Source organism: Urtica dioica, chromosome 2 (genome assembly GCF_054948205.1).
Source record: "Urtica dioica subsp. dioica isolate 48M chromosome 2, U.dioica_male_clone48M_v1_H2, whole genome shotgun sequence".
In the NCBI taxonomy this organism is placed as follows: domain Eukaryota; kingdom Viridiplantae; phylum Streptophyta; class Magnoliopsida; order Rosales; family Urticaceae; genus Urtica; species Urtica dioica.
Window position 1 is genome coordinate 50,759,925 of NC_142757.1, and position 22,920 is coordinate 50,782,844.

Genomic DNA, 22,920 nt, shown 5'->3' on the forward strand with positions numbered 1-22,920 from the left:
ACGTGGAATATGGGTCGGCGTTTGTTGACACGTGGTGCTTGTATTGAGACACGTCAAATCTCTCTCTCTCTTCTCTCTCTCTCTCTCTCTCTCTCTCTCTCTCTCTCTCTCTCTCTCTCTCTCTCTCTCTTCTTTCTGTAATCTTGATTTAGAATTAACATTTAGAGACAAAGGCCTAAATTGTTGGCTGGGTAAGCCCAATTTCTGCCTAAAGCCCAAGCTCAGTGGAATTGTGATAAAACTTGACGCTTGGTGCTAAAACGACATAAAAAGTAAAGAGACTGTATGAAAAGAACGACCCTCATCTTAGGTTGTAAGTGTGATGCATTGAGAGCCGTTGATCTTCATATAGACATGCATCAAATTCCGCCTTGAAGAATTCAAAATAGATAAAAAAGTTTGTCTTCATGCCATTTTTTTGGACGCATGACTTTAGATTATGATTACAGACAGGGCCGGCCCGATCTCATCCGGGGCCCTAGGCGAATAAAATTTTTGGGGCTTTTTAATAATAATAAAAAATTAAATATAAAACAAAAAATTATAATCAAGTTTTTCATTCATCAAAACATAACACGCCTAGCACTTTTAGATGCAAAAGTACTAATCAAATTCGTATAATCAAGTTTCTCGACCATATCTTTTTCAATAGACAAAGTAGCTAAACCGCTCAATCTTTCTTGCGACATAGTTTAACGAAGATAAGACTTGATCAATTTTAACTTTGAGAAGCTTCTTTCTGCATGGGCAACCGTGACTGGTAAAGTTAACATAATTCTGTAAGCGATCCACGCATTTGGATAAATGCAATCCAAGTCCTTTATGTAATTCAAAACATCGATTGCTTTGTTTATATCTTCCGGGACACTACGGCTCAACATTTCCAGTTCCTTGAAGAGATCATTCTTGTCTAAATCTGAAATCTCATTATGCTCCATCGATGATGCAAGATTGTCGCAGAAACTCTTTAAAGTGTGTTTATCGACGACCTTTAATTTCTTCAAATCAAATAAAAGCCCGAACTGTTTTTCAAAATCCTGAAACTGTACAAACATATTGACAAAGATAATTATGACAATAAATTATGAACAAAAATATTTCTTGATACAGTAAGTGTTGAATAATAAGATTAAATAATCTAACCTGCTATGGAATGACGATATAGCTTGATCAACAATGTAGAAAAAATAGTTAATTTTGAAGGACTCTTCCTCGGATTGTGAGAGCGCGTCACTAGCGTTGTCATCAAATTGTCTTTTCCTCTGTACTCTTCGTTTTTCAATGAACACAGGCTCTATATCCATCTCAATTGCTATCGTTGTAGCTTGCAATTTAGCTTGATCATATCCAATTTCCCTGTATTGCTTCAAAAAGCCAAGTAGACTTTCTAATTCTTTGATGGCAACATCCATTTGCATATCTTTAGTTTGGAGAAATTTGCTCACGTTGTTAACAACAAATAACAGATCATGCCAAATAATTAATGCCAACAAGAACTCATAATTCTGGATATTGTATACGGCTAAAGTCTCAGCATCACTTTTTGTCTTAGCATCTTCATTACTATTTGCCAAAAACATTAAAGCTTCTTTTATCTGCGGGGCTTGGTATCTTATTGCTTTAACGTTATCAATGCGACTTTCCCAACGTGTTTCCGACAATGGCTTGACAGTGAGACCTTTCACATGATCATTAAAGACTTTCCATCTCTTCGTAGAAGCTGAGAATAATGTGTATATTCGTTGTATGACACCGAAAAATGACACAGCTTTGGGACAACAATTAGCCATATCACAAAGCATAAGATTTAGAGAATGACAAGCACAAGGTGAATAAAATGCTCTAGGATTCTTTTCAAGCATTCTACTTTGTACACCTTTATTTTTACCTTTCATGTTAGCACCGTTATCATATCCCTGCCCTCTTATGTCATCAAAATTAAGATGAAGAGCCTCCAAAACATGAAGAAGTTCATTAAAGAGTCCAAGTCCTGAAGTGTCATCTACCTTTATGAACTCTATAAAAAACTCTTCAACCACAATTGGATTTTTGGAAATATTCACACACCTTACTACTAGAGACATCTGTTCTTCATTGCTAACATCCGGCGTACAATCAAGTATAACCGAAAAATATTTTGCTTCTTTGATTGTAGAAACAATTGAGAGTTTCACCTCGTTTGCCATCAATTGAATCAATTCATTTTGAATTTTGTGACTCAAATAATGATAATTAATTTCCTTTTTCGAGATACGGCGAACATGTTCTTGCATCGTGGGATCAAACTCTGCAAGCAATTCTATCATCTGTAGAAAAAGCCCATTCCTCTCGTCATATATTTTTTCATTATCCCCGCGAAATGCCAAATTATTTCTCCCAAGCCTTTTTACAACAGCTAGTATCCTTTGTAGAACCTGTTTTCAATGCTCCTTTTCTTTGTTGATATGTTCTTGTAAACTCGAATCAATGGTTGACACTTGTTTAAGTCTTTTTTCCAAATCCACCCAATTAGCAATAGCGTCAACGTGTAGCTTACTTCTCTCGTGGCTATAAAGTCGTGCAGAAATATTATGCCAATCATTTAAACCTCCATCACCTAAGAGGCCTACATTATGACGATTCGTTGCAAATAACTTACAGCAAAAGCAAAAAACTTTATCGACTGAAGTTGAATACACCAACCACCTCCTGTCTTGTCTCTCTCCATTCGGTAACACTCGCCAATAATGACTTGAAGAGAAACTTCTATCAGACTCATCTTTAGGAAATCTCACATCAATGTTTCTTTTAGGACCTTTTTTCAACAAGAAAATCGATAAGACTTTGATTTATTTGCTTCCAATTTGCCGGATCATCCTCGTCCAAACAAATGGAACCTATTTCATTATCGTGTTCTTCATTCGGGGTCACGTTCTCGTTCTCGTTCTCGTTCTCATTCTCATTCTCGTTCTCGTTCTCATTCTCGTTCTCGTTCTCGTTCTCGTTCTCGTTCTCGTTCTTGTTCTCGTTTTGACTAGTTTGTTCGTTCTCAATGCCGACCTCAGCTCTTGTTTTATCCGTAACCACATCTTTTTTAAAATACCGATCGAGAGAACCAATTTGACTCTTATGTAAAACTTCTTTTTTCTCCTTTTCTTTTCTTTTTTCGGCACCCGACTTGTATCTTCTAATTGAACTCATTAAATTAACTGCTGAAAACACGCAAAGAATGATCAAAATTATTCTCAATTGTAAACTGTAAACTGTTTTTTAAAACTTGTAAACTGTTTTTTAAATGGTCAAAATTATTTTCAATTAATTTTTAAATAAATTTTTTTCGAATCAACTAAATTAAAAAAAGAGAAACACAATATCATTCAGCTATATACCTATCGGCTATACCAAATATTACAAATAACCTTGATGTTCCAAGCTCCGCAATCCGGTAAGCAAATCCTGTAAACTACAAGAAAACCTTTTATTTTTAACAGGATCACCTCCAAGAGACTAATAACAACAGTCAGATTTCCACAGAACATAACTCCAAAAAAAAAAAAAATTACTCGCTACTGAAGCAAATATATCACACAAAACAGGATTAGTAAAATTAATAAGAAATTTAGGGGAAAAAACCTCAAAACGCATGAGTAAAACTGTATGAAAATTTGGGGATAATTTTCTAATTCCTCACATTGATTTAGCAGGGCTCGGTGGGTCGGACTTGACGCGAGATGGCGCGAAGGCTGGACTGCGCAGAGGAGATGGCGCGGAGGCAGGTCTGGGTCGCGACTCGCGCGGGGCGGAGATGGCGTTCGTCTGGGTCGCGCGGGGCGGTGATGCGTTCGTCTGGGTCGCGTGGGGCGGAGATGGCGTTCGTCTGGGACTGGGCGGGGCGGAGATGGCGTTCGTCTGGTCGCGCGGGGCGGAGATGGCGCGTTCGGCGTTCGGCGTTCGGCGTTCGACTGGGTCGCGCGGCGCGGAGGCAGGTCTGGGTCGCAGTCGCAGTCGTTCGTTCGTCTGGGGTCGATTGAGCCCTGCATTATATACAGATTTTTTTTTTTTTGGGGGGCCATACAATTACGGGGCCCTAGGCCCATGCCTATCTCGCCTTAGCCCAAGGCCGGCACTGATTACAGAGACTGTAACACGAAATTAGACGACCTTCTTTCTCAATAACAGCGAATTATATAAGTGCATTTAAGTGTAGGCATATTGTAGTCGTTCATTATAAGTGCATTTGACACGTATGTACGTGACAAAACGTGCGGAATTAATTTTTGAAAATTATTTTTTCAATGAAATTCAAAATTTTCTTCAACGATAGAATTTAAAATGAAAAAAAAAATAGTTTTTAAAAATTAATTCCCCGTGTATTTGTCGGAGATTGTCGGAGTCTGTCAAGACCGAGTGAGAGAGATAGAGAGTGGAAATGAGAAAAACAAGAAAAATTAAGAATGAATTTGAATGACATTTTTGTCCAAAGTAAAACTAAAAATCTATTTTCATATATATTTCTTAAATAAGAGATTCGTGGATATTTCTCTTTAGAAGGTCTAGTAAAAAAAAGTTGCGGGATTTGTTGTTGAAGTCACAACAACAGCATATTATTTCATTTGTATCACAAATGAGTCTAAATTACATTCGTGTATTTTTTTTTTTTTTTGCATATTTGTCACCTATACAATATCTTAATTACCCTTTTTATTTTATATCCAACAAGAATTCATATCCACACGTAAACCCTAATCTCTCATCAAATTCCCTCTCAAACCCTAATCTCTCATCAAATTCCCTCCCAAACCCTAATCTCTCTAGCTTAAGCTCCGACTACCGCGCCGATCGTCGTTCCGACGAGGTCACCGCCGCCGTAATCCTCGCCGGAGCTCTCGCCGGAATCACAGATTCAGCCTTCTAGTCTACTTTTGTTTTGTAAATATTTAACTGTGGTTCTACTTTCTTCTTCTAGTCTACTTTTGTTTTGTAAATATTTAACTGTGGTTCTACTTTCTTCTTCTAGTCTACTTTTGTTTTGTAAATATTTAACTGTGGTTCTACTTTCTTCTTCTAGTCTACTTTTGTTTTGTAAATATTTAACTATAGTTCTACTTTAAGGGTATTTTGGTCTAATAATAAATAAGAGTGACTTACTTGCAACACGTTTTTTGGTGATGACATAGATGCAATTTTGTTCATAAGAAGTGACTTTGGTGCAAATCTCTCAAAAAAAAATTTCCCGTAATAGCTCATTTATTGGACCTCTAAATTCTAAAGCCCAGTTACTCGTTTCTATAGTTTTTTTATCAGCCTATCTTCCCTAATTACCTCCTCTATCCACGTGATCTTAGTCTCACGTCCCAAAACACTACCCCAAAAGATTGTACAAAGCACATGATAAAATTATACTATTGAGCAACCTGAGGTAATAATGAGAATGAAAAATATCAACAGTATCCCATGTATTTAATCGAAATGCGATATTTATCCTTTCGATTTCTAAAAATAGCAGACATATCCGTTCAGTTTAATATAAATGACATATACCTCCCCTAAAAAAATGTTATATTATAAATATTATCTTTTTCGTTTATTTTTTACAAAAAAATAAAAATTTGAACTCCCAAAATACATTTATGAAATAACTTTTTATTTTCTATTCTATATATTAAAAAAATTAAATTAAAATTTTTTTTATAAAAAGTTAAGGATTTTTTTTATAAAGAGAGATTTTGATTTTTTTTTAATAAAATAATAAATAAATATTTATTCTATTAAGGGTATTTTGGGGAGTTCGAATTATTTTTTTGTAAAAAATAAATGAAAAGAGTGATATTTGTAATATAATATTTTTTAGGGGAGGTATATGTCATTTATATTAAATTGAATGAATATGTCTGATATTTTTAGAAATCGAATTGATTAATCTCGCATTTCGATCGATTAAACATGATGGATACTCTTAATATTTTGATCACTAATGAGAACTAAAAAAAATACAGCCTGATTCTCCAGATAGAAAATCTTTTCTCTCTAGAATCGACTAATATTCCCTGCTCTGCCCTGCTAAACTTCATCCTTTGTCGCTTTCCTTTGGAGAGTACTGGGTGTTAGGGAAGCTTGTCTGCCGGTAGTTGGGGAGGCTTAGTCTGATTCTTGTCCCTGCCTGTCAGGGTCCACATGGAAGAAGTCTGCAATAAATGGTCCTCACTGGACCTATCTGATGAAGAAGAAGAACCACTGGTCATTCCTCAGGATGAGATTAGCCACAGAATATTGTCGGGAGATGACATACTTCTTGGAAAAATCCTTAGTAAGAAAAAGATTAACAGGAAAGTCTTTAAATCGGTGCTTGGTGGTCTCTGGAATACCACTGGGAAAGTCACGATTACTGACGCAGAGGATTCTGTTTTCTGCTTTAAATTTGACAATATTGGAGATAAGCAAAAAGTCTTGGAAGCTGGACCTTGGCTTTTTGACAGAGCTATGCTGATGCTTTATGACCCAACAGGTAAGGAAGGGGATGAGCCTATCTTTACCATGGCAGACCTCTGGGTGCAACTTCATGGTCTCCCTCTCCTTGCCCGAACAGCCAAGATGGGAGAGCTGATTGGGAAGCGTTTGGGGTCGGTGGTCCGAGTTGACAAGGATAAAGAGGGACGAGCTAGGGATAACTTCGTTCGCATCAAAGTCAAGATGGACATCACCAAACCTCTTCGCAGGGGGCTGTTCATTGTGATGGGGTCCAAACAGGAGAAGGTGTGGATAGATGTTAAATACGAACGGCTAGCGGATTTCTGCTTTGCTTGTGGCCGCCTGGGGCATAACTGGAGAATTTGTGACGAGACCACCGTCGAGGCAGACGAAACGAACCAGGGGAAAGAGTCATTAGACTCTAACTTCAAGTTCGGACCTTGGCTCAGAGCGGATGCCCCTAATCGGTTTATTAAGAAATCCTTTGTTATCCGGGGATCGGAGTTGGAACAAAGGCTGGAAGACCGCAAATCTGGAGCGGCGAGGCAGCCCCAGCAGTTGTCTACGACAAAAACCACTCTTAGTCCCCCGGTGGCGCCGGATTTGAACATCCCGAGGCACCAAACCGACAACGTCACTGTGTCAGGTGGGCGCACTTCGAAGAACGGGATTGGGACACGTGTGAACCAATGGAAGAAAAGGAACGTTACCCAGGTTACTGACGAGCGTGGAAAAGGCAAATTCATTGATGAGCTTGGGAATCAGGAACCTAGAACAGAGGAACAATTATTGAAGAAGAAGGCTGAAGTTAAGGCACATAGTAATGTTACGTTTCCTGCGCCTACAACTTATACTAAACCTAGTTCTTGTTTGGGTAACTCTCCTAGGCCCAATTCGAAAGGCCCAAAGGCCTTTTCGAATCAGATGGATAAAGTTAATATTTCCCTTAAGGGGCTGGACGCTACTGGGCCTGTTACTAGGGCCAGTCCAGATGATAAGCGGGTGGCGTTGTCTGGGGTGGAGAACGAACGAGTTTCTCAACGGGCCAGCAGAAGCGATATGACCCACCGTGGATCTGGGCCCCGACAAAAAGAGAAATCCATTTCGAGCCAGAACCGGACTTTGGCGCCCTTGGACTCTGACGATCCCATATACCCTCACCAGGATGATTCCAACGAAAGGCCTTCTCAGACGGAACCGAAAGAGAACCCGTTCTCGGCTCTCAGGGTCCGGGGAGACGGGACCAACTGGAAGAAATTGGCTCGCGAGGAAGCTAGGCTCGGAGGGCGTAATCTGTTCGGGACGGATAATGGGGGTTCTGCTGAGTCTTTTTTGGAGAAGCACCACACTCAACATCTGATTTTCATAGCGGACAACAAATCTTTGGGGAGCGGACCCAAAAAGAAAACAGGGAAGAAAGGAAAACCAGTGAAGATATCGGAGGTTAGTCATGATAACGTGGTGGTTTTACCTCTGGGGTCTAAGAGGAAAGGCTACTCGGCAGTGGAAGAAGGTATCGCGGGCAAGGCGGCTCGTCGGGAGATTCCTGGAAGCTCGGTGGACGAGCTGATGGCTCCTGTGGGAATGAAGCTCCCACAGGAGATGACTTTTGCTGCTTCACAACCATCCCCAGTTCCGTTCATTTCCTCGTCGGTCGATTTGGACGGTAACCCCCTGAACTCTACAGCGGCGCCCCTCGAAGCGGAGGGCCGCCGATCACAATGATAGGTGTTATGTGGAACGTCCAGGGGCTGGGAAGCCCCCGGACGAGGAGGGCACTCCACTCTCACGTTGTTACTTACCAACCGGACCTAGTTTTCCTCTCGGAGACCAGGACCCGGAGTGAGGCTGCGGAGAGAGTTCGGGTGATGTTGGGCTTTGACGGGTGTTTCACTGTGGACTGTGTGGGGAGAAGTGGTGGCCTGATGGTGCTGTGGAAAAATACTATTGGGTTTTCTGTGCGATCCTACTCGAGATTCCATGTGGAAGGATCGGTGAAAGAAGATGATGGCAGGGAGTGGATTTTTTTGGGGCTCTATGGAGACCCGGTGGCTTCTCAGCGGAAGTACTCTTGGGAGCTTGTTCGTAGGCTCCGACCTTGGCCGAACTGTGCGTGGCTCGTAGGAGGAGATTTTAATGAGGTGTTTTCTAATTCAGAGCTAAGTGGAGAGAGGTCGCGTGGACCAGGGCTTATTGAAGATTTCCGAGGAATGATGGCTGATTGTGAGCTCTGTGATCTGGGCTTCGAGGGGGAAGAGTTCACTTGGCATCGTAGCATTCTACCGGGTAGCAGTGCGGGGAGGTTGGATAGGTGCCTTGGAAATCCTGAGTGGACTGAACTCTTCCCTTTAGCGACAGTTCATCATCTTGATTTCTGGGGGTCAGACCACAGACCGCTGCTCCTAACCTCGACGGGGCAGCCTCTAAAAGAAAGGAAACGGACGCCTCGCCGTTTCTTCTTCGAGGAGGCTTGGTGCCGAGAGGAGGGGTGTGATGAGGTGATCCAACAAGCCTGGGAGTCGGCTATTGAGGGAGAGGAGAGCAACAGGATCTCCTCTTCTCTCAAGATTTGTCGCTCGGCACTGAACAGGTGGAGTTTGGACAAGCGCCGAGAGCTTCGGGGCCGGATTGAGAAACAAAAGGATATCTTCAGAAGAGTGAGTACTCCGGGCGGGAACTTCGAGGCTGCGGTGATCAGAAGGGAAGAACGACAACTCGATGCTCTTCTTGAGAAGGAGGAGATGTATTGGCGCCAGAGAAGTCGAGCTACGTGGATGAAGTGCGGGGATAAGAACTCGAAATTTTTTCACCGTAAAGCGTCGGCGAGAAAAAAGAAGAATACGATTCGGGGGATTTTTGATGAGGACGGTCGATGGGTCGAGGGAACTCAAGGTATCGAGAGGGTTGTTTCGTCCTTCTTCTCTACTCTCTTCACTTCGGATCTGCCGAGTCAGGAGGTGATGGATAAGGTGTGCAACTCGGTGGCCCGGACCATTACTCCGGACATGAATGAAGAGCTCCTTAGGCCTTTCACTGGTGATGATGTGAAGAGGGCAGTTTTTGAGATGGAAGCTATTAAAGCTCCGGGCGAGGACGGTTTCCCAGCTCTCTTCTATCAACGCTACTGGAACACGGTGGGTGATCGGGTGGTGGATTTCTGTTTGGGGGTCTTGAACGATGGTAAACCGGTGAGTGATTTTAACAACACCATCATCACGCTCATCCCGAAGGTTGACAAGCCGGTGTATGTCAAAGAGTTCCGTCCGATTAGCCTCTGTAATGTCATTTATAAGGTAATTTCTAAATGCCTTGTGAATCGGATGAGAATCACGATGACTACTTCTATTTCGGAAAATCAGAGTGCTTTCGTTGGGGGTCGTCAGATTTTTGATAATGTCATGGTTTGCTACGAAGCAATCCATACCATGGCTCGGGGGCGTTATGGTAACGGAGAGTGTGCGGCGCTTAAGATCGATATGGCCAAAGCCTATGACAGAGTTGAGTGGCCTTTTCTCAAACAAATGATGATCAAACTGGGGTACGAGGATCGGTGGGTGGAGAAGATTATGAGATGTGTTACCTCGGTGAGTTTCTCGTTTAATATTAATGGTGAAGTGCGGGGTCGAGTTGTCCCGGAAAGAGGTCTTCGTCAAGGGGATCCCCTTTCTCCGTTTCTCTTCCTCTTTTGCTCCGAAGGTCTCTCAGGGCTCCTAAAGGATCGTGAATCCCGTCAGCTCATTCGGGGGGTTAGATTTGGCAGCAATCTTCTCGTCTCTCACCTCTTTTTTGCGGATGATAGTATAATCTTCTTTAAGGCTGATTCTGAGGAATGTGCGGAGGTTTCCCGCTGCCTCTCGTGGTACTCGGACGCTTCGGGCCAACTTATTAATTATGCAAAATCGGATATTTGCTTCGGCTCGATGGTGGAGGAGGAGCAAGGGGCAGCTCTTGCGGATATGCTTCAAGTCTCGGTCACCAAATGCCATCAAAGATATTTGGGGCTGCCTACGTGTGTGGGGCGAAAGAAACGGGATATTTTCGCCTTCGTCCGGGAGAGAGTGTGGAATAGGATTAACTCGTGGCGCGGACTTCACTTCTCTCATGCCGGAAAAGAAGTCCTTGTTAAAGCTATCCTACAAGCTATTCCTAGCTATGTGGCGAGTTGCTTTCGCCTTCCCCAAGGCCTTGTGAATGACATCCATAAAGCCATTGCGAGTTTTTGGTGGGGAGACACGGGACAACATAAGAAAATTCATTGGTGCAAGTGGTCGGAGCTAGCAAAACATAAGTCGATGGGCGGCCTTAGTTTCCGTGACGTGGGGCGGTTTAACCAAGCACTCCTAGCTAAGAATGTGTGGAGGCTCATTAGAAGACCGGATAGCCTTGTTGGACGGGTGTATCGTGAAAGCTACTACGCCACCGGGGACATTCTCAAGGCTCGCTGTAAGTCTTCGGGATCTTTTATTTGGAGGAGTATGTGTTGGGGCAAAGAGATTATCAATCGGGGCTCTAGGTGGAGAATCGGAGACGGCGAAAACACATCGGTGACCGAAGATAAATGGATCCCGAGGCCCCCTTCTTTCCGGCTTGCTGAGAACCCGATGCTTCCTTCCGACCTCCGTGTTTCCGAGCTCAAGATAGGCGCGGGATCGTGGAATATACCGCTCATCACGGCGATGTTCGCTCCGGAAGATGTTGACGCTATTCTTAGCATTCCGGAGAGCCATGGAGGTGGGCCGGATAAGCTCCGATGGCATTATTCCAAGGATGGGGAATATACGGTGAAAAGCGGGTACCGGGTTGCGATGGAGAATGCGACCACGGCGGGTCCCTCCTCTCCTTCCGGTAATATCGCTTGGTGGAATAAGCTTTGGAGCATGAATATACCGCCCAAAATTAGGCATTTTACGTGGCGGGTTTGTCATGGGTGGATTCCGGTTCGTGCCTCTCTTTTAAAACGCCATATCGTCCATGATGATCGCTGCCCGGTGTGCGAGAGAGAGGTAGAATCGGTCTTTCATGTGCTGTGGGGCTGCTCTTGGTCTAAGAAAGTCTGGAAAATTGCGGGGTTTAAAGATTTGATCAAAACCTTCCAGCCCGGCGACACGGTGGGACTTCTTTTCCATGCCTCGACGAACCTAAAGGTGAGTGATTTTGAACTTTTCCTTGTTATTGCTTGGGAGCTTTGGAATCACAGGAATAATATGGTTTCGGGGAAGAGGAGTTGGGAACCCGGTGATCTTCTTGATTGGTCGGCGGGTTTCCTTCGCGAGTTCCACCAAGCGGCGACGAGCGACCGTAGGAAAGAAGGCAGCGACAAAGCTTTGACAAGCAGGTGGATCCCGCCCCCGGTGGGGTCCGTAGCAGTCTCGGTGGATGCGGCAGTGAGGAATGAAAGGAGAAGGGTGGGCCTCGGTATGGTGGCACGTGACTCTAAAGGAGATGTGTTGGGGTCGGAAATTGCAGTCCTTAATCTTGGACTCTCCCCTCAAGCCTCGGAGGCGTCGGCGATCTTACAAGGTATGCTTTTTGCTTTAGATATGGATTGGGGGCAGCTTGTGTTACAATCCGATTGTCTTGAAGTTATATCGGCCATTCGGAAGGGTCTTTCTCCGGCGACGGAACTCGGCACGATTATAGAGGACATTTTGTTGCTTATTCCTAGATTTTTTCATGTTGAGTTTATTTTTCACCCACGTGGTTGTAATAAAGCCGCCCATAAGATGGCGTGCTATGCTCTTAATTTCGAAACGAGCGCCCGGTGGTTGGGATCGGCTCCTCCTAGTGTTATCGAGGAAGTGATGAACGACCGCCGAGGTATTAGCTCATAATGTAACCACGGTATTCCTCCGCCACCTAAGTGAGGGTTTTAATATATTCTCCCGTGGTCCCGTCCACGGTTCATCAAAAAAAAAAAAAAAGATTCTAACTCCAGATTTTCTCTCTCTCCTCGAGGTTAATAACATGTCAATGACAGGGAATTACGGAAATCTCATGTCCATAAATATATTAGATTCGAAAACAAATCTCTTTAAATCTTTATAAATAACTTATTCCGCGTATTTATTACAAACCCATCATGCCCTGCTCAATTATATCTTCATTAGATTTCGCACCAACGTGAAAAAATAAAAGCACAAATGAAATCTACCTGCGGATCCTTTTAATATTTCAGTAATCTAGTAATTCATATTTTAACACGTACGGAACAAGTCTCTAATGGTCCATACATAATTAATTATTCATAAATTTTACTCTGACAGAACGTATCTCCGATATTTGTGTCTTGTGGAGCAAAATTTTCCGGAAGTCCCAATTTATCTTTCTATGCAAATAAAGTGTTTCAGAAAATAGTGGACCACAACAACAAAAATAGGTATATATAATTGCAGTACCCCCAAAAAATACTTATAAATAACTGTATAATTTTATGCGGCTAAATCTTTTAGAGTCGGTAAGCAAGATATTGCAAATCTACAGTTCACACAGTATTACAATTTATAATATCATATTTATTGCTTAAGCTAAATGGATGGTTTACCTAATTCAATATGAATATAATGTTTTATATGTTATGTGTGTGAACTCATACATGTCAAATGCTTAGTCGTGACTCGTGATTAATGATCGTTGCTATAATGTTCTATTATTACTAAAACATGCATACGATTACGATATATAATTATAAATTTATAAATACTAATTTAGGATTATGCATGGCGCCACTATTGTATATATGGCCAACATGTATTAATCGATATAATACATAGCTATTTGTCTCTAATTTATAGTAAAACTAAACATCGTGAAAATTTTATCACACGCCAATTAACCTTTATTATTTTCTCTTAATACGTATTATTAGCATTCTCAAATATTCTATTGAGACAATATCTGAAATTTACAATTACAATGCATATACATTTTGTTGGAATATATATGATATTTTGCTTTGATGGCATAATTTTGAGAGAGGCTAGCTTATTTGTCGATACATATTAATAAAACCATACGAAATTCCTAATCAATGTGTTCCTAGTATGTTTGGGCAGCACAAATATCAAACCGCGGACGATGCTTAATGTCAACATACCTGAAATCAGTCTTACATATATTCATCTTTTCTTTCTCGAGTCTTTTTCATTATTTTGTAATCGGCGTTGAGTCTAACAAAAATTATGTCCGCCAAAGTCGAACATGTGATGCCTTGTTCGTCTCATTCGTTGTTGTACTTTATGAAGCGATTACTCGTCAATTTCGTCACGGATAGAAAAAAAATATGTAGTATAACTTTCGAAAAATTATTTAACATGCTACTTCTCCAATTCTTTTGATTCAATTAAAGTTTATTTGAAGTTGCATTATTATTGTTTAAAACAAATTGTGTTTTCATTCCGAATCATGTATTTTCCGGCCATGATTCTCTATAACACTAATAATTATTATTGTCCAGATTTTCAATACTGGGGTGACTCATTCTACGATAGTCACGTACCATATCATGAAAGTCAAATTATGATATTTTAATGAAAAATCACACATCGGTTATTTTAGTGGTTTTTCCAATATTATTGGATTCGGTGCAGTAGTAGTGTGATTAATTAATCTCATTTGAAATTGATACCATACATAGTTGATGATTTTCGAACATATAAAACAGCCATAGTTTATTAAAAAAAAAAAAAAAATAGCCATCTTATTGTAGTAAGCCAACTAGATTTAAGTGGTTATAGTTTAGTCCCAGTTGAAGAAATCAAATAAGAAGAAGGACAACAAGGTTTTACAACTCATGATGTGGTAAGGTTTGAACATTGACAGCTTCCAAATTATATATATTTGTGTATATATTATACATAGCTAGTTAAGGTTTTGATTCGCAAAGTCCAACTGAGCTGTCATTGACCTCTTAGAATTAAATAATTTCCTTAAAATATGAATAGAGAGAGAAAAGAGAACTCTTTTTCTATACAAGGACATTCGAGGCATGCATATATATTTTACATATTCACGTAATCACGTGAATCCCGCTTTGTAGTATAAATATTTATATTTTAAATCGATCGTAATATGATCTTTGTTCAAGCTTAAATGTCTACATTCATTTTGATTTTTGTGGTATTTCTCTTGTCATCTATCATTAATAAACTACATTTTTAAATAGTAATATGTTAATGTGACGTTTATTATATTTATATGCGTGTCTTGAAATACACGATAGATTAAGTTTGAAAATACCAACCTAAATATTGTATATCTTTCATCAACTATTGACTAATATTTATATGAATATACAATGCGTATAGAAAAGGGGCTAGCTAGTAACTACTAAAAAGTTACTACATCAGAATTTCAACTATATAAAATGCATATAGAAAAGGTTACTAACTATTGACTTAATAATATATAATTTGCCATACCATATCTCAGAATTTCAACCTTACAATCGAATTCTTTAGTGAGTTCACATGTTGGCAGGTAATAAAGTAAAACATAAAATAATGCAACAAATTTCTTAGTATTAATATTGCTTATTATATTTATTGCAAACAAATTTTCCTTTGCTTATTATGTATGATTTTCGAGGAATTTTCATGGAGATCGAAAGAACCTAAAAGCTCTCATCTAAAAAGAAAATGCTGACCAAATATGACAGCTTTCTTGGTAGTTATATATAGTTTGCCATACCATATCTCAGAATTTCAACCTTACAATCGAATTCTTTAGTGAGTTCACATGTTGGCAGGTAATAAAGTAAAACATAAAATAATGCAACAAATTTCTTTATAGTCTTGAAAAAAAACAAAAAAAGCCGTACTTCGTAGTATTAATATTGCTTATTATATTTATTGCAAACAAATTTTCCTCTGCTTATTATGTATGATTTTCGAGGAATTTTCATGGAGATCGAAAGAACCTAAAAGCTCTCATCTAAAAAGAAAATGCTGACCAAATATGACAGCTTTCTTGGGAGTTATATATAGTACCGGATATATAGTCGTCTCTCCTCCTATCTAATTGGAATATTTCGGATTTATTTATTTATTTTGTAATTGATTGTTTACTGTTCATGCAAAACCCTTCGCCCACTTAAAAGTCAGTCCATTAGTAGAGACAAACTAACGTTTCAAAATTATTAATTTTATTTTTGACAATTTTTCAGTTGATATATTTGATTACATAAAATAATGGACAAAAATTGCTGTCTCGGGGGAATTGAACTCATGTCCTCACGGCGTTTCAAAATTATTAATGTATGCATAGTCTCGCGGTTTGAATTTGGTGTTAATTTGTAGAAAAATATTGAATTGGAATACAAAAAGTTAAATCATGTCGTAGTATATTCATTATTTGAGATTTTTTTTTTTTGTGAGCTGATTTTTAATTTTTCCACAGTTTATTAGAGAACTAACATGTCATTATAGAAGAATTCTATCTATATGCTCGTGTTCTTTAGAAATCTTATAGTTGGAACATTTTATTAGGCCACATATTTGTCTTTCTATTCAATTTTCTTTTATGTCCTATTTTACTTGCTACAAATAAAATCTTGTTCATGCCCAATTCAAATTTCATTAAAATTTCTCTTTTCAACAATACTATACCTAAGATTAGTAAATCCTCGCTCATATATATTGAAAAATATAGCTTAATTTTAGTTAAACTAGCTTGTCAATACAATCAGATAAGAATATTCCTCATCGTGAGTTTTATAAAATCATATATTAATTTTTCAAAATAGAGTTAAGATAAATGAGAAATTGATATCAAAAAAATTAATGTAAATGATAAACTGTGCGCAAAAATAATACAATCAAAAGTAATATATTAAAAAAAAGAAGAAAAAAAAATGTGTGTACAAGAAAATCAACATTTACTAATTAAGCGCTCTCTTGCGCACGGACAGAAGTTCAAATATTTTTAATTAAGTAATCGCAATTTGCCAGGCTCGAGCTTCAACGTTTTTCCGGTTCAGTTAAGCTTAATTTCTTCACAACTATTCGTAAAAAATATTGGTCCTCCACCTTATACTTCTACAATTATTTTCAATAATATATCTCTAACAAACTCCAATTCGACGTGTAAAACCAAATCTACAATATGAGCACCAAGAAATTTTTTAGGAAAAAACATTTACAAAAATAGAAATTAGTTGAAGTTAATTGATTTGTAAAATTTTTTTTTAGCAAAATAGCTGAAGTTATATTTGTAAAAAAAAAAAAAAAAAAAAAAAATTGCACTGATTAAATTTTTGACGACCAATCCAACAATTTCAACTAGCTATCCAGCTAGAACACCTTTTTTTTTTAAGCGAAATTGTCGCATTTATCATCAATTTTATAACATTTTTCCACTTTCCACCAAAAGATTAATTTGACCAAAAATGTCACCATCTATGTCAACAATATTGACATCTATTTTTGCCCTTCGATGTCAACATGGCATTTTGGGCTAAATTGATCTTTTGGTGGAAAGTGGAAAAATATTAAAAAATTGATGATAAATAAGGCAATTTCTCTTTTTTTAATCATATTTATATCAATCTTCGATGATAAATTTCCCATTTTACAAGAAGAAGAAGAAGAAAAAAAAAAAGATTACAAACCAATACAATTATTGGAAGTAGTAACACCACCATCAACAACAAGGTTATGGCCACTAATGTACTTAGCCTCATCGCTGGCCAAATACAAAACCGCCTCCGCCACGTCCTTCGCCCTCAAAGTGGGCCCCTTCAAATTCGCCAATCCCCTCACAAACTCCTCCATCCTCTCCACCACCACCTCCTCCTCCTCCGCCACGTCATCACCTCCGAGCGTTGACCGCCACGCGTTGACCAGCATCGACGTGGCGACCCCGAACGGCGACACGCAGTTGACCCGAACCCCGTACTTGCCGAGCTCGCAGGCAGCGCTCTTGGTCAACCCCACGATGGCGTGCTTGGACGCCGTGTACGCGTGGGGCCCGAGCCCGCCCATCACCCCCGCCACGCTGGCCGTCGAGATTATGACGCCGCCACGTGTCGCGATCATGGCGCGCGCGGCGTGCTTGATCCCGAGCGCGACGCCCTTGACGTTGACCGACATGACCCGGTCAAACTCGGCGGCGTCCAGGTCGAGGACGCTCTTGCGTCCCCGGGCCTGGTCGCCGCCGAGGACGCCCGCGTTGTTGAAGATTACGTCCAGCTGGCCGTGCCTCGTCACCGCCAGCTGGACGAGCGATGCCACGTCATCCTCGGAGGACACGTCGCATCGCTGGAACGCGGCCGCGGGGCCCAGGGAGTCCGCCACGAGGGAGCCGAGCTTGGCGTCCACGTCGCCGATTATGACTTTGGCGCCGTGGCGGACGAAGAGGCGCGCCGTGGCCTCGCCGATCCCGCGGGCCCCGCCGGTTATGATTGCTATTTTCCCCTCTAGTCTGTGATTAGCCCAAAAAAAATAAAAATTTAATAATTAGTGACTCTGAATTAAAAAGATTGGCAGGTGATCAAGTGAGTAATGATTGATTTTTTTACATTTTTTTAATATTACAGAATTAATTATTGTAGTAAAAAAAAATAATTCGTGATTAGCCAAAAAAATTTAATTCGTGACTGAAAAAAAAGAAGGGGGGGGGGGGAGGGGTCAAGCGGGAGCGGGTAGTGATATTGATTTTTTTTTTTCTTCTTAATATTACAGAATTAGTTATATTGGTCACAACTTAAAATCTATTTTTGATTCATAAAAAAAAAAAAAAAAACCTTTTTTTTTTTTTTTTGTGTGTGTGTGGGTGAATTTGAACAGTGGATCATAATAATTATTTAGTGCTATAAAACGACTCGATTTGGTTGTACTAATTGAAGTACTATAATTGGTTGATGAAGAGAGGGAAGAGAGTTGTTATTAATTATTATTATTATTATTTGCATGGGCGTATGTAAATAGCGTGGAATTTCCAACATTATGGCTGTAGCGCATTACTATATATGCTGGTTTTATAATATATCATCATTGTTCAAGAATTAATTACGGTCGTTGACTTTATATAGCTGTCCAACAGTTATAAAGATTCAATTCGAACCGTGAACAAAAGTGACAATGCGGTGCGTTTGATACAGAAAGAAAGAACATTTTTTTTTAAAGCTTCAAAAAAAAAGGAAACCCTTTTTTTAGTAGTCTCTGTACTTGATTTATTGTGATAAAACAAAATATGAGACAATAAAGATGATAGCTAAAGATAGAAAGAAAGCTTAATTACCTTCTTTGAGGAGGATGGTTGTTTTCCCAGCCCATGGGATGGATTCCCGAACCGTGAATGGCTTTCTCAGGCATTACTTGGGCTGGCATTCTTGCTAATTATTTTTAATTATTATTAACTACTTTCTAATCGTTGAGAGAGAATCGCAGAAGCAGAGAAGAGAAGAGAAGAGAAGTGATGGTTTCTTTCTTCTATATGTTGAGTGAACAAGTGAAGAATATGAGTATCTGTATATATAGTATTAATGAGAGATTGAAAGAAGAGAAGAAATAGTTTTTTTTTTTTCAAATGTTGTTAGAGTGAAAAATATATATTAGAAGTTGGACGTGGGGTCCATGATGACGTCACCCCATGAGGCATGACTGACTGGATTTTTGATCTATATTTCTACTTTCTAGCAGAGAAGCAGTCTCCTTGTTATTTATTTATTTATTTTTTTTAGTAAATTGAGATTTTAATCTTTATTCTAATTTGGCCTTTTTTTTTAATCCTTTAAATTCATATATTATATACTAGTTTGAAACAAAAGCTATAATTAAAAAAAATAAGGTTATTTAATAGGATTAAAGGTGGGCTTTTTTATTGCTTAAAATATTTTAACCGGTTAATTTTAATTGTTTGGTTAAAATTAACCAAAAACGTTAATTTGGCTATTTCTTAAATAATTTAATTTTTCCCTTTGGTTTTTTTTTTTTTTATTTAATAAGGAGAAGAATAATGTTGATACAGCTAGACACAGATTAAACGAAAAGTCAAGTTAAAAATTTTAAGTTAACTTTTTTACCGGATTAGTTTAAGGTTAACCCATTTAACTCTAATGCCCATCTTTTAGTGGGAAGATGGGCATAATTATATGTTTTTTTGTGTATATATTACATGCGTATACGCAACAATTAGAGCCATTACTTTGGAGATAAATGCGCAAGTTATAAAATACTAGATTGCATCACATATTTCGTCAGATGTAAATAACATCTTCATCTATTTCTATTTCTCTTTTATATCTAACTTGGGATATACGATTTGAAATGGGGCAGAAAAATCTAAAACAGACAACTGAGAATCGCTCAGAGGGGAAAAATATTGCAGATCAATGATTAATAAATTTAATAGCTAGACATGCATAAGCAAAATCAAATATATGTATGTATAGCCAGATCAATGATTAATAAATTTAATAGCTAGATATGCATAAGCAAAATCAAATATATGTGTATATATTATATATATGGATCGTACGTTTGGTGAGTATTCCATGAATAAAATCTCACGATATCCGAAGTTCAGTATCTCATATCTATTAATTTATATGGTTCTAATCTATGACTTATCTTCTTTATGATCTTAAATTAAGATTCTTGATCCACCTGCAATTTCGATAATTTAATTAAACTGTAAGACTTGATATGTTCTTTTCTTTTACACAAATGACACAATTGATGATACTGTACATATTCCTTGTTCATACTCAAACTTTACTCTAAAAAAACACGAAATTATTTAGCTTCCAAAAAAAATAAACCAAAGTCAGTGCTCAAATTTAGCTGCTCTGTACATAGCTGTAGCCTGTATTACACGTGTTATATGGAAAACCAATTCGATCAGTTTGACTTAGTAATTAGTTATCTTTGACAATAAAACAGTTTTAATATAAGACTAATGTGAGATAAACTCCTACATAATAATTGAACATGTTAAGAAAAAGAGTACTAAGTAAAACTAAGACTAATGAGAGACAAACAATAACAAAGATGTCGATATGGATCTAACATGATTTTTCCCTCGCCCTCCGAAAAAGATAATTAGTTTTTTGGCTGGCCCTCAAAAGATCCATTTCTTTTGGAGGTGTTTAGCTCCAGCGAGTCGAAGATCATAACTTCAACAAGATCGATTTTAGCTTTGAAGTTTTCACGCTTTCCTTTCGTACCTTTGTACTTCTTGTGTGATCGAATCGGCCTGCCTTAGCCGAGTTGATAGCAGATCGTAGCATTCCCGGTTAATAATCTGCGTTTCTTGGTGGACGCGTCAACGAGCAACGGCACAGGCCCAAAAATTGAAGTCTCACCTTTATTTATTTTTTATTTACATCTTTGACCGGATGATTAACAATGGTAAATTACGATAAATTATATCGTGAAATTGAAAAATCTCGGTAAAAAAAACCTTTATATACTGTATCATTTTTATTCAATACCATTTTAATACCGATAGCCTAGTTCTTGTTCATCACTTACCAAGTAATAAAAAGAATTTGTAGAGTTTGCTTAAGTTAAATTAATTTTAAAAAAAAACTGATATATTCGATGGCGGAGTCAAAATTTGAGACATATTTACTAAAAAAAAGTCTAAATTAATTTTAATTTTTTTAAGAGCATGTATGAATTTTTGAAGGGGGCAAAATATTTAAAAAAATCATGCATGTTTGGGCAAAAAATGTAAGAAATAATATCAATTACGAGTAAAAGATAATTTTCAAAAGTTGGGACATATGCCCTCACTAAATTAATTTTAATTTTTTTAAGGGCAGGTATGAATTTTTGAAGGGGGCGAAATATTAAAAAAAATCATTTATGTTTGGGCAAAAAATGTAAGAAATAATATCAATTATGAGTAAAAGATAATTTTCAAAAGTTGGGACATATGCCCTCACCAGTCCTCACCTCCTCCGCCCTTGGACATATATATATATATATATATATATATTGTATCAACTACAATTATTTGCTAGATTTAATTAACTTCAGAATACATCAAGATTCAAGATCAGACAAGAACACATGACTTGAATATTATTTACTATCTGCCACATATATTCTGTACAGTACGTCTGAACTAAAATAAAAATATAGAAGATTTATTTTGGTACGTATAATTATTGGTACGTAACTTCATGATCGCCAAGAAGATATGGAATCATTACAGTTACAGTTGTACTAACGTTCATTCGTTTGGCATGGTCAAAGAATTCTGAACTTATTAGGTGAAAACCCATTAATTCGAAAGGGTCAATATACATGGTAAAAGTTTATCTTATTAGGTGAAATTGCACTCTCTTTTTCTTTTCTTTTTTTTTTCTTTTTTTTTTTTTTTTTTGGTGGCTTCAAGGCCAGTTTTTAGGTTTAACCTGCAATGTAAGTGATTAGTCTGAAGATTCCAAGAGCTAAAACTTACTACTAATTTGTACTAAAGTTATTTAATTATTCTTTTGAACTTTGACCAATGTTAAAAATATATATATATATATATATATATATATATATATATATTTGTTTGTTCAAATTCTGATTGATGTGGTTTGAACTTGAAGTGAACAGCCGTGTTTTACATTAAAAATAAAATAAAAAATGAAGAAAAATATGTTGAAGCAGCCCTAATTAAAATCTCATACATGATCATAACAGGAAGACTAGAGGAAGTAGATTTAAGTAGCAGTAATTTAAGGTAAACGTTCAAATGATTACAGTTTTCAAATATATATATATATATATATATATATATATATATATATATATATTTTTGAAGTCTTTTTTTATTATGTATTTGTGTAAATTTTGTGCATATGTAATTTTTAATTTTATGCAGCACAAACTACTAAAATGGAAAGAATAAATACTAGAAATGTATTTTTGCAAAGTTTACACATTTTGTTTTTCTTTTGTCATAGAAAGACTTCTATACTCAAATCCAATTCTAAAAAGATATAAGTTAATGATGCATGTCAATATATATGATTTAAATTGCGCTACTTTTGCTGCTTGACCCAAATTTCAGATAGCACTTCAATTTTTTTCAATCAATTATTTTTTATTTTATAATTTGTTGTGTGTACGTATGTTCTTTTTCTTTGCCTTTTCTCGAGTATCCCGTTACAATCTCTTTGTCCAATGTAGCTCCAGTTAAAAACTATTATCCAAAGAACATATAATGCCCCTCATTGTTTAAAGATAAGTGGTAGAGCATCTCCAATACAAGCAACCAAAGTTGCTTTATTGTTTATGTGTAATTGTCACATTAATTTTTATGTTTATGTGTATAGTAATGATTATGACATTGTAGTCATTTTTTACACCGATGTTTTTCATTTTCTCATAAATAATTAATAAAATATTAAATCAACCACTACTTTAGTTTAAGAGAGACTCAGCTCAATTATAAAATATTATTTTTTAGAACATGTAAAGCAACTTAAAATGCTTGCATTGAAGATGCTCTTACACATATTACAAATAATATATAAAT

General features: G+C 37.7%; 1 protein-coding gene and 1 pseudogene across 1 annotated transcript; both read right to left on the reverse strand.

Annotated features, from left to right (window-relative positions):
* Positions 1-528: 528 nt before the first annotated feature.
* LOC149405363 (uncharacterized) lies at positions 529-2,186 on the reverse strand (annotated as a pseudogene).
* Positions 2,187-16,880: 14,694 nt separating this feature from the next.
* SDR2 (NAD(P)-binding Rossmann-fold superfamily protein) lies at positions 16,881-18,904 on the reverse strand. The gene is made up of 2 exons (XM_089606718.1): positions 18,682-18,904; positions 16,881-17,862 (listed from the first exon to the last, which is right to left on the reverse strand). The coding sequence occupies exons 1-2, from the start codon at positions 18,768-18,770 to the stop codon at positions 17,043-17,045; spliced, it is 909 nt and encodes a 302-aa protein (XP_089462844.1). The 5' UTR covers positions 18,771-18,904; the 3' UTR covers positions 16,881-17,042.
* Positions 18,905-22,920: the final 4,016 nt, after the last annotated feature.

Excerpts from the sequence above, each read along its gene's own strand:
- SDR2 (XM_089606718.1), bottom strand. The coding sequence starts at position 18,770 with ATGCCAGCCCAAGTAATGCCTGAGAAAGCCATTCACGGTTCGGGAATC. Across the intron at positions 17,863-18,681 it reads AACCATCCTCCTCAAAGAAG|ACTAGAGGGGAAAATAGCAA; the intron begins GTAATTAAGCTT and ends GGCTAATCACAG.